Source organism: Rhinolophus sinicus, linkage group LG06 (assembly GCF_036562045.2).
Source record: "Rhinolophus sinicus isolate RSC01 linkage group LG06, ASM3656204v1, whole genome shotgun sequence".
Lineage (NCBI taxonomy): Eukaryota > Metazoa > Chordata > Mammalia > Chiroptera > Rhinolophidae > Rhinolophus > Rhinolophus sinicus.
The window spans coordinates 42,270,615-42,283,731 of record NC_133756.1 but is presented as its reverse complement, the minus strand read 5'-3'; the positions used below and the strand labels follow the sequence as shown (position 1 = coordinate 42,283,731).

General features: G+C 33.8%; 1 protein-coding gene across 5 annotated transcripts in view; it reads right to left on the bottom strand.

Annotated features, from left to right (window-relative positions):
* Window positions 1–13,117, bottom strand: part of MIGA1 (mitoguardin 1) — a 74,571-nt gene that overhangs the window by 25,180 nt on the left and 36,274 nt on the right. For 3 of the 5 annotated variants that reach the window (XM_074334974.1, XM_074334972.1, XM_074334975.1), the window contains one exon: window positions 4,264–4,373. In XM_074334974.1, coding sequence (XP_074191075.1) covers window positions 4,264–4,373 — 110 coding nt within the window. The remainder of the gene's footprint in view (window positions 1–4,263; window positions 4,374–13,117) is intronic. The other 2 variants (XM_074334976.1, XM_074334973.1) reach the window with 1 other exon arrangement.

The following is a 13,117-nucleotide window of genomic DNA, read 5'->3' as shown; positions in this document are numbered from 1 at the left end:
AAGTACAACTATCTCTGTTTGCAACATGATAATTATCTTATATATAGAAAATCCTAAAGACTCCACTAAAAAATTGTTAGAACTAATAAATAAATTCAGTACAGTCACAGGATACAAAATTAATATATAAAACTCAGTTGAATTTCCATACACTAACAATAAACTATCAGAAAGAGAAATTAAGAAAACAATCACAGTAATAGCATCAAAAGAAAATACTTAGGAATAAATTTAACTAAGGAGGTGAAAAAGTCTGTACACTGAAACTACACGACTTTGATGAAGAAACTGAAGAAGACACAAATAAATGGAAAGATATCCTGTGTTCATGGATTAGAAGAATTAATATTGTTAAAATGTTCATACTACCCAAAGCCATCTATAAATTCATTGCAATCCCTATCAAAATTCCAACTGCACTTTTCACAGAAATAGAAAAAGCAATCCTAAAATTTGTATGGAACCACAGAAGACCCCAAATAGACAAAGTAATCCCAAGAAAGAACAAAACTGGAGGCATCACACTTCCTGATTTCAGATTGTATTACAAAGCAATAGTAACCACACAGTACAGTACTGGCATAAAAATAGACACATAGACCAATGGGGCAGAATCAAGAGCCCAGAAATAAGCCCTTGCTCCTTACTCTCTGGTAACCACTAAATTATTATCTGGTAACCACTAAACTATTGTCTGTCTATGAGTTTTGTTTCTTCATTTGTTTGTCTTGTTCTTTTGTTGTTCTCAGTTTTATATCCCACATATCAATGAAATCATATGGTTTGCCGAGGGTGGTGGCAGATGAGGGTAAACGGAATCAAATATATGGTAATGGAAAGAGAACTGACTCTGGGTGGTGAACACACAATGTGGTGTATACAGATGATGTAATACAGAATTGTACACCTGAAACTTAAGTTACTTTACTAACAATTGTCACCCCAATAAACTTTAATTAAAAGAAAAAAGAAATAAACCCTTGCATATAAGATCAACCGATGTTTGACGAGGGAGCCAAGAGTGCTCAATAAAGAAAGGATAGTTTCTTCAATATGGTGGGAAAACTGGAGAACCATCAAAATGTCTGACAATTAAGTTTGCGAACTTGTTGCAATGATGTTGCTAACCTTTTTTTTTTTGCTATCTAAGGGATTATTCATTATGAATTTGTACCAAATGGACATACAGTTAACCAAGTTTACTATTTGGAAGTGCTGAAAAGGCTGCATGAAAAAGTTAGATAACCTGACCTTTTTGCCAACAATTCATTGCTCTTGCATCACAACAATGCACCAGCTCACAAGTACTGTCTGTGAGGGAGTTTTTAGCAAATAAACAAATAACTGTATTGGAACACCCTCCGTAATCACCTTATCTGGACTCCAATGACTTCTTTCTTTACCCAAAGATAAAGGAAATACTGAAAGGAAGACATTTTGATGACTTTCAGGACATCAAAGGTAATACAACGACAGCTCTGATGGCCATTCCAGAAAAAGAGTTCCAAAATTGCTTTGAAGGGTGGACTAGTCACCTGCATTGATGCGTAGCTTCCGAGGGGAGTACTTCGAAGGTGACCATAGTGATATTCAGCAAGGAGGTGTGTAGCACTTTTTCTAGGATGAGTGCGCAAATTTAATTGTCAGACCTCATATGTAAAAAATGAAGTTGGATCCCTATCTTACATCACTCACAAATACTAACTTGAAATGGATTAAAGACTTAAACATAAGTCCTAAAAGAAAACACAGGAAAAAAGATCCTTGACATTGGCAAAAATAATGCTCCTTGACAATGAGTTTTTTGGGTCTGACCCCAAAAGCATTAAGGAACAAAAGCAAAATAAACAAGTGGAACTACATCAAATTAAAAAGCTTCTGCACAGCAAAAGAAACAACAAAATGAGAAGGCACCTTACGGTATAGGAGAAAATATTTGCAAACCATCTACCAGATAAGGAGTTAATATTCAAAATATATGAGGAACCTATACAATTTGATAGCAAAAAAACCCCCAAACAATCCAATTAAACAATGGACAGAGGCTCTGAATAGACATTTTTCCACAGTGAACACAGATGGTCAGAAGGTACATAAAAAGTTGCTCAACATCACTAACCATCAGGGAAATGCAAATTAAAACCACAATGAGATATCATCTCACATCTGTAAGAACGGCTATTATCAAAAAGACAAGCGATAACAAATGTTGGCAAAGATGTGAAGAAAAGGGAACCCTGGTACACTGTTTGATGGGAACGTAAATTGGTACAGCTACTATGGAAAACAATACAGAGGTTCCGTAAAAAAGTAAAAATAGAACTACCATATGATCCAGCAATCTCATTTCTGGGTATATATCCAAAGGAAATGAAATCATTATCTTGAGATATCTGCACACCCATGTTCACTGCAGTCATTTTTCACAACAGCCAAGATATGGAAATAGCTGTCCATCAACAAATAAAAAAGGTGTGATTTATATATAAATATACATATATGTAAATCATATATATAAATTATATATATATATATATATATATATATATATATATATATATATATAATGAAATATTATTCATCCATGAGAAAGAAGGAAATCCTGCCACTTGTGACAACGTGGACCTTGAATGAATTACGTTAAGTGAAATAAATCAGACAGGGAAAGACAAATACTGTATGGCATCACTTACATGTGGAATTTTAAAAAACCAAACCCATAGAAACAGACAGCAGAATGACTGTGGCCAGGCGCTGAGGGGTGAGAGAAAGGGGGACATGTTGGTCAAAAGGTACAAACTTCCAGTGAGAAGATGAGTAAGATCTCAGGATCTAATGTACAGCATGGTGACTACAGTCAACAATACTGTATTATGTACTTGAAATTTCCTAAGAGAATAGATCTTAAATGTTCTCAACACACTCATCAAAACAGAAAGGTAAATGTGAAGTGATAGAGGTATTAATTAACCTTATTGTGGTAATTATTTCACAATATATACATGTATCAAATCATCACATTGTATACCTTAAACTTACATAATGTTGTATGTCAACTGTATCTCAATAAAGCTGGAAAAAATATTTAAAAAAAAGAACAGAAAGATAAGGCTATATATATTGAACTATAAAAGGAAGAGGAAATAGTTTTTCCATGAACAAGTAAATATGTCTATTGCAAACTTACAAGTACAAAACTACAAAGAAAAATGTAAACAATTCAGGAGATGACACTGTAAGCAGTAACTAAAATATACAGATACCGAAAAATCTTGAGAGGCTGAAAGATTATGGTTGGTACAGCTTTAATAAAGGCAGGATCAGGCTTAGGGTATAGGGTATGGGAACACCGAAAGCTTTCCACATTAGAGCTTGAATTCACACATTAATTAAAGATGTGTGATACTGCTTATAGTTTTAAAAACAGCATTACTATCCAAAATCTACCATAAAATGAAATTATGCTAAGATAAAATTGGCTACATGTGATTTTTAAACCTGTTTTAAGTAGAAAAAATTATAAAAAGATGACCCCTTTGTAAGCATTCTCTTTTGATACAAAATTTAAATCTCAGTAGAAAAACAAATTACTCGTAAGTTTATAATTCAGTAATCACCACTGTTTACACATTAGTATATTTATATCTTGCCTTTTTTCTCTAAATCATTATATGCCATATGTTTTTCTTTCTTTTCCTATTACAAAATCACAATCATGCTTTCTATATAAAATTTTATATAGTACTCATTTCGTTTAACATATGTTTCCAGGTCTTTAAAAATGATTACAAACAAGTTTATGCACCATAATATTTCAAATTATGGATGCCCCATAATTTGGCATTAGACTGTTTCAATTTTTTCATTATTATTAAAATGCCACAGTGAATATTTTTATATACAAATCTTTGAATCTTATCACTTCCCTGGAAAAACTATCTAGAAGTATAACTTCTGAGCTAAAGAATCTGAACAATTTTAAGACTCTTGATATAAGGTCAACTGCTTTCCATCAATATACTTGTAATATGCCTCACCCAGAATCCACGGTATATGAAAGGGCCCATCTAAAGTATGTGTTTACATGTTCACCTCTTTAAAAAGACTATGAGCTCCTGTGGGAACTTACATTCATGTTATTCATTTTTGTACCTATGTACCACACGGTAGCTAAATAAATGGCTACTGAACTGAATTACAGCACAATGGCAAAACTGTACTCTCCAGCTGAAAAAGAATGAGGAACCTTCATTAGGAACATACATTTCCTACCTCTGCTGCAGAAGCAAAGGAGTCGGTTGATGCAATGCTCAAGGTGTCTCGCAAGCCAAAGTCATCCACAGTCCCTTTCATAGTGACATCTGTATCTTTATCTTAAAAGTAAAAGATGAAAAGTTTAGAAATTGATACTCCTTGTGACTGCCATATTTTATATTCTGTACTTGGTTTTTCTTCTTTTTTTCTTCTTCAGTATTTAGACTACTGGAATCTAAAAGGAAAACAATCAAATCAATGGGATATAACCTGACAGGACTCTCAAAGTGTATGCATTGTTTAACAGATTCTGAAATACCACCAAGCAGAGCTGAAAGTGCTATAAAGTAGACATTTTTGCTTTAAAAAGGGATTAAACTTAATTTCAGATTAAAAAGCTTTTAATTATATAATAACTTAAAATTCATGTATAATAACTAGAGTTACTTTATGTACCATACATGGTAAAATCAGCACAGGTATATAACAAAGACAGTTTGAAACAGAGCAATTTAGTTGCAAGTGGCCTCGCTCAAATTGAAAGAACTGGTAGGTTCATTCAAATTAAATGAATTATTAACATAAAATGTCTGGCTTATCACTGGTGCTATGGTGATCAATTATAACAATTCATGAAGATATGTCTGAATTCTTCAGTATTTAAGGCCTACTTTAAAACACTGAAAAGCCAAAAATGATGAGATCTAGGTCCCTCATGTTCGCTCTGCTTAATTGAGAGTCAAATATAACTGCCTCAATGGTTTTAAAGGGCTGGAAAAGTTTAAATATATTTGCAAATAGTTAATCTGTCTTGACAGGCTACCTATTAGTAGCAAAATACAACATTATGAATGTGGGTGTCCATATTTTCACATACTATTAATATCATCAGGAATCTTTTAACATTAAATTTTCAAATAAGTACTGTACTTGCTTACAGATGTGACTACATTGTAGTAAACAACTGATACGCTTCAAAATGTATCACAAGTAGGAGAAAAGAAAGAACAAATATATTCAGATTTTTCTTATTTTGATTTTCAATCTGCTAAATTTATCAGATACTTTATCTTCTTTCAAAAGAAACCAGAATCTCTTTGGCTTTCATTCATCCAAATTTCTAGTCCATAATTTTTCCTAAAATAAAGTTCATTACCTTTACCAGAAATTTCCCAAGTCGCAAGATTAAAACCTCCAAGTAACAGAAAACACAGACATTTTGTGATTCTATACAGAAAGTGTAAAGCTTTTAAAAATCCAAACCATTAATTTAGTTTAAACTCAAAAGTTTTGCAAACAATTTATATTCCAAATTCTAAGCCAAACAGAAAAGCAAATAAGCCCTAATTGGTATAAAATTCATTCCTATTAAGTATCAAAAAGAACCATATCCATTGCTTTTTTTAAATTTTTTCATCAAATTGAAAATATAATTGTTTTACATTTATAAATAGCTGTAAAACTGGTAATTTTGGAAACTCAATTTCCAGAAAAATTTTCATTATTCTCTTTTCAGTGCATATATGATTTTTAAAAATTCACACAAACTTTGAGATTATTTGTAAAATTGATTTGGCACTTACGACTTTCAAACCTTTATCTTCCTAATTATTTTCCATTGTTAGTATTAATTGTGCAAAAAGAAATCACAGTACAATTTTCATTTTGCCAGAGCACTTTAAAAGCAGGATTAAATTACAAGTCAATTATGTTAAATCTTGGTTCCATATGCCTTTTGCTATTTTCAGAATGGAACACAGACATTTATCTCATGTCACTTTACCTTTGAGAAAGTCTGTTTTACTTCACTCAACAGAAACCAGCCTCTCAATGTCATCCAGATCAGTTACCATGATTGTACTTTATTTAAAAAAAAAAAAAAAACTAACAAAGAAAAATGGCTCAGAGGAACTGGAAAGATTTATTCATTAAATCTAGCTTTGTAAACCACAGACCATACCTCTCATTTCAGTAACTGTTATGATTCCTGGAATGGCAGCTTTATAATGATGAAGAAAAATAATACATCTGTTTTTCAGATAAGCCAATAAAAAGTATAAAGAAAGAATATTGGGCAATATCTCAGACTGACTGCTTTCATGCATCCAATTAAAATTTAAAATACTTTTTCTAAAAAGTAGCATCAACTCTTGATTGTGGTCAGTTGAAAGACAAGGACAGTATGGAAAATTGAAAACCAAAGGCTTCATCTTAGTCAACATTTGCAGAAATATTTTCCTACCAAATTTTTCTTAGCAGAAAAATATGCTAAAATCACAATGAGATATCATTACACACCTACCAGAATTCTTAACTTGGAAAAATGGCGATTTTTTTTGTTAAGGATGTACAGCAATGAAACTCTCACATACCACTGGTGGAAATGTTACTTGGTAGAATCACTGTGGGAAGTTTGGCATTATCTATGGTGTATAAGTTCAAGACTGCATTCTCTATGACCTAGCAATTCTATCCTTGCGTGTGTTTTACAGAAATGCATGCTAATGTGCATAAGAATGTTCATAACATCACTATTTATAATAGTTTCAAACTGGGGAAAAAAACCAATGTGCATCTACCAGAGAATACACAAATTGTAGTATATTCATACAATGAGATACCATACAACAATCGAAGTGAATGGATTGCTGCTATAGGCAAGAACGTGGATGAATCTCACAGTATGTTGAGTGAAGAATCATATGTATGATTTCATTCGCATTGAAATTCAAAAACAGGCAAAACTAAACTATAGTGATCAGGACTACACATTTAGTTTGTAAAACTACAAATAAAAGCCAGGAAGTAATTATCATGAGGAACAGAACAGTGATTAATTTGGGGGGCTAGTGAACAGGTATTGATTGGGAGGGGGTGCAAGGGGACCTTTGAGGAATTTGGCAATGTTTTATTTTTCTTTTTACATGGTAGTTACACAAGAAGGTGTGATAAATCACTGTACTTTTTTTGGTTTTGTGCACTTTCCTCTAAGAGTTTTGAAGGAAAGAAAATAATAAATCTATATATTTTTGGCCCCAAATGGCTGAAAGCAGAAAAGACAATGAAATACGTTCTGTATTTCAATGTTGGCAGTAAAGCTGCAAATTACTGTTGGACAAGAATTGTATTCCCTGGTAGAGGAAGCATCTATAATGATGGTAGGTTAAAAAGTCAGAAGATCTGATGCGTCTGTTAAGTATAATAGCAAATTGAAAATAATTTATCTACACCCTATAGGAGAATACCACTAGCAGTAGTAGAGTCTAATGCCACTCATACACCACTCACAATCTTTTTTCTCCTAGCTCATCAATCTTTCTTTGCTATTCAGTGATTGGTTTAGAATTTTAAGTGGGAATGTTTACCTGGGGATAATCATCTCTTTGCAGAAAGACAACATGGAAAATAAGAGATGCTTGCAATTTAATGACAACAATAAAAATGTAATGAAATTAATATACATTTATTTTACACTTATACTTGCCAGAAACCAAGTGATATGCTTTACACATAAAATCTTATAATACATACTCACAATACCCCTTTGAGGTAGGTAATATTATCTTTTTCATTTTATATATCAAGAAGCTAAGGTGCAGAAAAGTTAAGTAACTGGTCCTTACTCACACAGTTAAGAAATGGAATGGCAGGATTCAAACCCAGGTCATCTGTCACCAGATTCCATGCTATGAAACTATGGAACTGTGGTGTCCAGTCTGGCACCATGTTTCCCCAAAAATAAGACTTAGCCAGACTATCAGCTCTAATGTGTCTTTTGGAGCAAAAATTAATATAAGACCGGTTATTGTATTATATTAGACCTGGTCTTATATTAAAGTAAGACCGGGTATTATATTATATTATATCATATTATGTTATATTACACCAGGTCTTATAGTAAAATAAGACCGGGTCTTATATTAATTTTTGCTCCAAAAGACGCATGAGAGCTCATGGTCTGGCTAGGTCTTATTTTCAGGGAAACACGGTAGCTGCTAGCCACATGTGTCTACTGAGCACATGAAATGTAGCCAGTCAGAAATGAGATGTGCTGTAAGTGTAAAATACAGGATGGATTTTGAAAACTGTGTACCAAAAGATATAAAATATCTTATTAATATATGTTGGGTTTAAGAAAATATATTATTAAAATCAATTCCATCTCTTTCATTTTACTTTTTCATGTGGCTGCTAGAAAATTTAAAGTTACATTTGTGGCTCACATTATAATTCTATTGGACAGCGAGCGCTGGTAGAGCATTCCTTTCTCCCATCTTATCTGCAGTGCAAAGAGCATACAAGTTCTTTAGAGGATTCAGATTCAACTCATATTTCTTGAGTGACTATTACGTGCTTTCACAGACTATTTCATTTAATATAAGTAACTGTTAAACAGGAATAGTTTAATTACGTATGTACTAGAATGCTTTATTGTAACTCGAACAAAAAGGCCATTTCCTAATCAAAGTTTTCAATGCTCCTTGTCTATTTTTTTTTTAAGTTTTAAAAGTTGTGTTTATTGAAGCATAATTTACATTCAATAAAACTCACTCCAAATTTGACCAACACAATTTACCACCATAATCAAGATGTAAAACAGTTCCTCAAAACTCCCTCATGCCCCTGTGCAACCAACTCCTCCCCTTAGGAATCCATTGATTGGTTTTGTCAAAAGGGTCAAATTTAATCATTAAAGTGATCTATTGTGGAAAAATCTGAAGGATATAAAACCTAGTTTTTAAAAGGGTACTTTGGAACATATAATCTTTAGAACAGTCAAGAGTGGAATTTTAAAATAATCTTTATAAATTAAAGCAATTGATAAAGTTGTCTACGATAGTTGTAGACTAGCTAGTCTAGTTACTATGTCCAACTGCAGGCTGGTAGAAAAAAAATCCTTTAAATAGTGGAATTATATTCTATGGAAATTTCATATGGGGCAGATATGTTCTTACAGATATTTGGCACCTTCTCAAAATTTACTCCTGCTACCATGAAAGGGACAAAGAAAGCAAAAACTTTTTTGTATATTATCAATTGTCACATGTTCAAGTACACCTTATTTACGTGAAAAGCTTCTGTCAAGCACCAGCCCTGAAGTTTGTCAGCATCTTGAAGTGGACTGAGCCAAGTAGCGCGCTGAGGCCGAAAAGTGCTCCTTGTCTATTTTTCAAAGCTTTCCATAATCTCTGTCCACCCTACCTATCTAATCTTGTTTTCTATTAATTACTAAAAGACCCAGCAGTTTTAGTGGCGTATATTTACTGTACTCCCACTTGTGGAGCAACGCAGTGGGTAAAAGCTTGGGCTTTAGAGTCCGCCAGCAATTTTTGGATCCTGATCCACGCTCTGGTATTTACTATCTGGGTAAACTGGGGATAAAAATATTGATTTCATAGAGATGTCATAAGGATTAAAAAGAGATTTGTGGAGGCACAGTTCTTGCTACATAGTAAGTGCTAAATAATTTTTCACTAGTATTATTATTGCCATATGTATTCTTATTCAAGCTTTTGGTTCCTCTTGCATCTTCTCCAACATACAAATTTCTCTTCTTCTGCTCCCTTGGCCCAGGGGACCCAGGAACACATATTGCTTTATAATACACAGCTCAAGTACTATTCCCTGCAAGTATCCTCCAAAAATTAGCTAATTTGTTGCTTCTATGCAAGGCAGTACAGTAAAAGTGTTGGGTTAGGAGCTATGCAGCCTGGATTCAAATTTTGACTCTGCTACTTATTAGCCGTGTAACCTTGGTTATGTTTCTTATCTTCTCAGTTCCTCAATGTTTTCATTTGTAAAATGGGGGGAAAAATCCACCTCATAGAGTTATGTGAGATTAAACAAGTTAATACATGTAAAGTGAGCATTCAGTACATGTTAGCTATTCACGTTATTATGCAAAAGGTAAGTATGTACCATTTAACATACCAACTGAATTTTTAGTTAACTATTGCCTGACTATATAACCTGTCTGTCCAGTTGGACTGACATAACTTAAGTGGATGAACTTTCTTGTGTTTTCTTCCCTTTTTTTTCCTGAAGTTTTCTACAGTTCTCAATAGAGCATGGAACACATTGAAAACACTTAAGCATTTGTTTATATAAACTAAATAAAACTTGTTATTATAAACTGACCATCCTTAAGACATGAAAATCCCTAACTTAAAAAGCCTCTCATGTATTTCCTCGGGTTCATTTTGCCTGTTATATGACTTCAACTTATTTTCAGAGCCCTGTTTACATTCTCATGTTTCTAATACCCAGCCCTAATTAAATTTATGACACTATCTTCTAAACCTGAAATATGCAGCTTAAGCCCCTTAATGACTCATCATTAACATCCAATTGCCTAAAAGAAAGCTTTCCACATAACTGGGTGATTAAATATAAAAAATGTGCTATCAGTTCCCACACAGTGACACTTGGCCATGTAGCTTTTTTTCCCCTAACATTTTAAAATAGTAAATCTAAAATATTTAAAAACATTTTTTTCACCTGTCTCAAATACCCAGAAGTCTTAAAATATTCATGCATAGATATAAACTATGTTTTTCTTTGGAAGAACATTGAAAGTATGCTTACTTATAACTAAACAGTCATATATTTTAGGCCAAAAATCTGACTGGATTCAAGCCTTCCTCCTTCTTTCACAATCTCCTAATTCACATATTAAGTTTTTTCCAAAATAGAATCTGCTTTAAAGTTAAAAAAAAAAAAAAAAGGAAGGAAGGAAGGAAGGAAGGAAGGAAGGAAGGAAGGAAGGAAGGAAGGAAAAACTAGAAGACACTTCGGGCCTGCAAGCGGAACTTCAGGCCTAGATCTGTTTCTTTAAACCAGTGCAAGGGGGTGTTCTGTGTCCGTCGCTTTGCCATCCCAAGGCACATTCTATTCTCTGTCGCTTAGAAGGCATCAGGTTCTATTTTAACCTCAGTAGATTCTAGTGGAGATTCCAAAGATGCCAGTCTTCTTTTAAAATCTAGGCTGTCCACTGTGGGTTTTGTAACACCAACAGGAAGAGGAAGCCTGCCAAATGTCTCAATGTCATCTGACTTCTATGTCAGCAGCTACTCTCCAGATGATTTTTAGCAATTTAAGTATGATTTGGAACCTTGTTGGTTTTATTAAAAATGGAAAAGTTCCTGCTGCTGACAAGATAAGCTATTTTCCAAATAAAGTCTGCTATATCTGTTAAAGTAAACAAGAAATGTAGAAAATATTGCTGCTCTTTATGTATCTTGTATGACTATCTGTCCCATCCATACTGCAGATTTTTATTGGTTTGTTTTAAAATGCTATAGTATAGTTTGAGAGAGAAAAAAAGTTGAATATAAAAATCAAAAACACCAGTTTCAGAAAGTGTAAGAGCTAAGATATATTTTCTTGATTTTCTTCTCAATGTATCTTAATATTGAAAAGAGCAACAATGAAATCCACCAAAACAAAAGAATTCTTGATCAATTTTTGATGTGTTATGACTTATACACATCTTGATGTGTTATGACTTACACACATGTATTATGTGAAATAATACATGTAAAAAACAGCCTGCTACTAGTATAGCACTATCCTAAAGGAGATTTCTATAACAGCTGTTTCTGGCTTTCCCTATTTATCACAAATTCTTATATGCCACGATGGGCCAAAACATATCACGTTTCCCCGAAAATAAGACTGGGTCTTATATTAATTTTTGCTCTAAAAGATGCATTAGGGCTTATGTTCAGAGGATGTCATCCTGAAAAATCATGTTAGGGCTTATTTTCCACTTAGGACTTATTTTCGGGAAAACACGGTAACGATGATTTGTAACTGAGAAACACAGCTGTCAATGCAAAATGAGTAATAGAAGGAAAAAGAAAGGAGTAACGGCATCTTCTACCTTTTTTTAGGAGAAGAAAGAAGTGATTGGATAACCCAAAGTGAGCAAAACGTTAATTAAGGTTAGCTCTGCAGTTAAGAGACTTTAACAGGGCCACCGAGAATAGCTGGTCACTCCATACACTACACAAAGGCCCCTGGCCAATATGAGAAGTGGGAGCAGAAATCCAACCAATATTCTGGGCCTGCATCTTCCTGGAGGAAGGTGAACCTTTTTCTTATCACAAAGGTACCTTTCCCAAGGAACTATAAGGGCCTTTTTCTAAAGCACACAAAGGCCTTGTATGGGTGAGTGAAGGTCCTGGACTTAGAAATCCAAGACCTGAATACAACAGAGGCAAAGGCAAGCAGCAGGATTTTCCGTTGCTTCTGGCACCCCAGCCGTTTTCATTATACTGCTTTCACCTCTGAACCTATTTTGACTTTGCATATGTAACACCAGTTAGGCTTCATTTTGTGGTATTATTAAAACTTTGAAACTAAGATTATAAGCTTTAATGCATGGGAGGAAATTAGAAGGCCAAATTTCTCATATGTTCTGCAATTTGCACTCTGTATATTTAGAGGTCTGAGTATACAAGTTAAGCCTGTAATTCATGTCACTCCCTAAAAATAAACCCTCAGGGAGTTGATCCACTGACCACAGTGATTGTGCACAAAAGGAAAAGGACAAAGTCTTAGAGTGTCAACTCTGGGCTGTCTGACATTTGACTCAAGATGATAGGTTGAGGTATTTCCTCTTGCTGCCAAGCTTTTTACATATTGCTAAATGTTCTATCTGGCTGCTGACCAAAAACGAAGAATAATGTCTCTTTAGGGGTCAGGAGGTCCCACTTTATAGTTTTTTCCTATTCTCTGCCAGAGAATTTGTAAAATCAGTGCTAGGCTGGAAAAATCTCTAATTTTCCCTTATAGGATGTCTCACTATCTCAAGGAAATCCTCTGAATAAAAGAGAAGAAAGACAAAACATTTATACTGTGC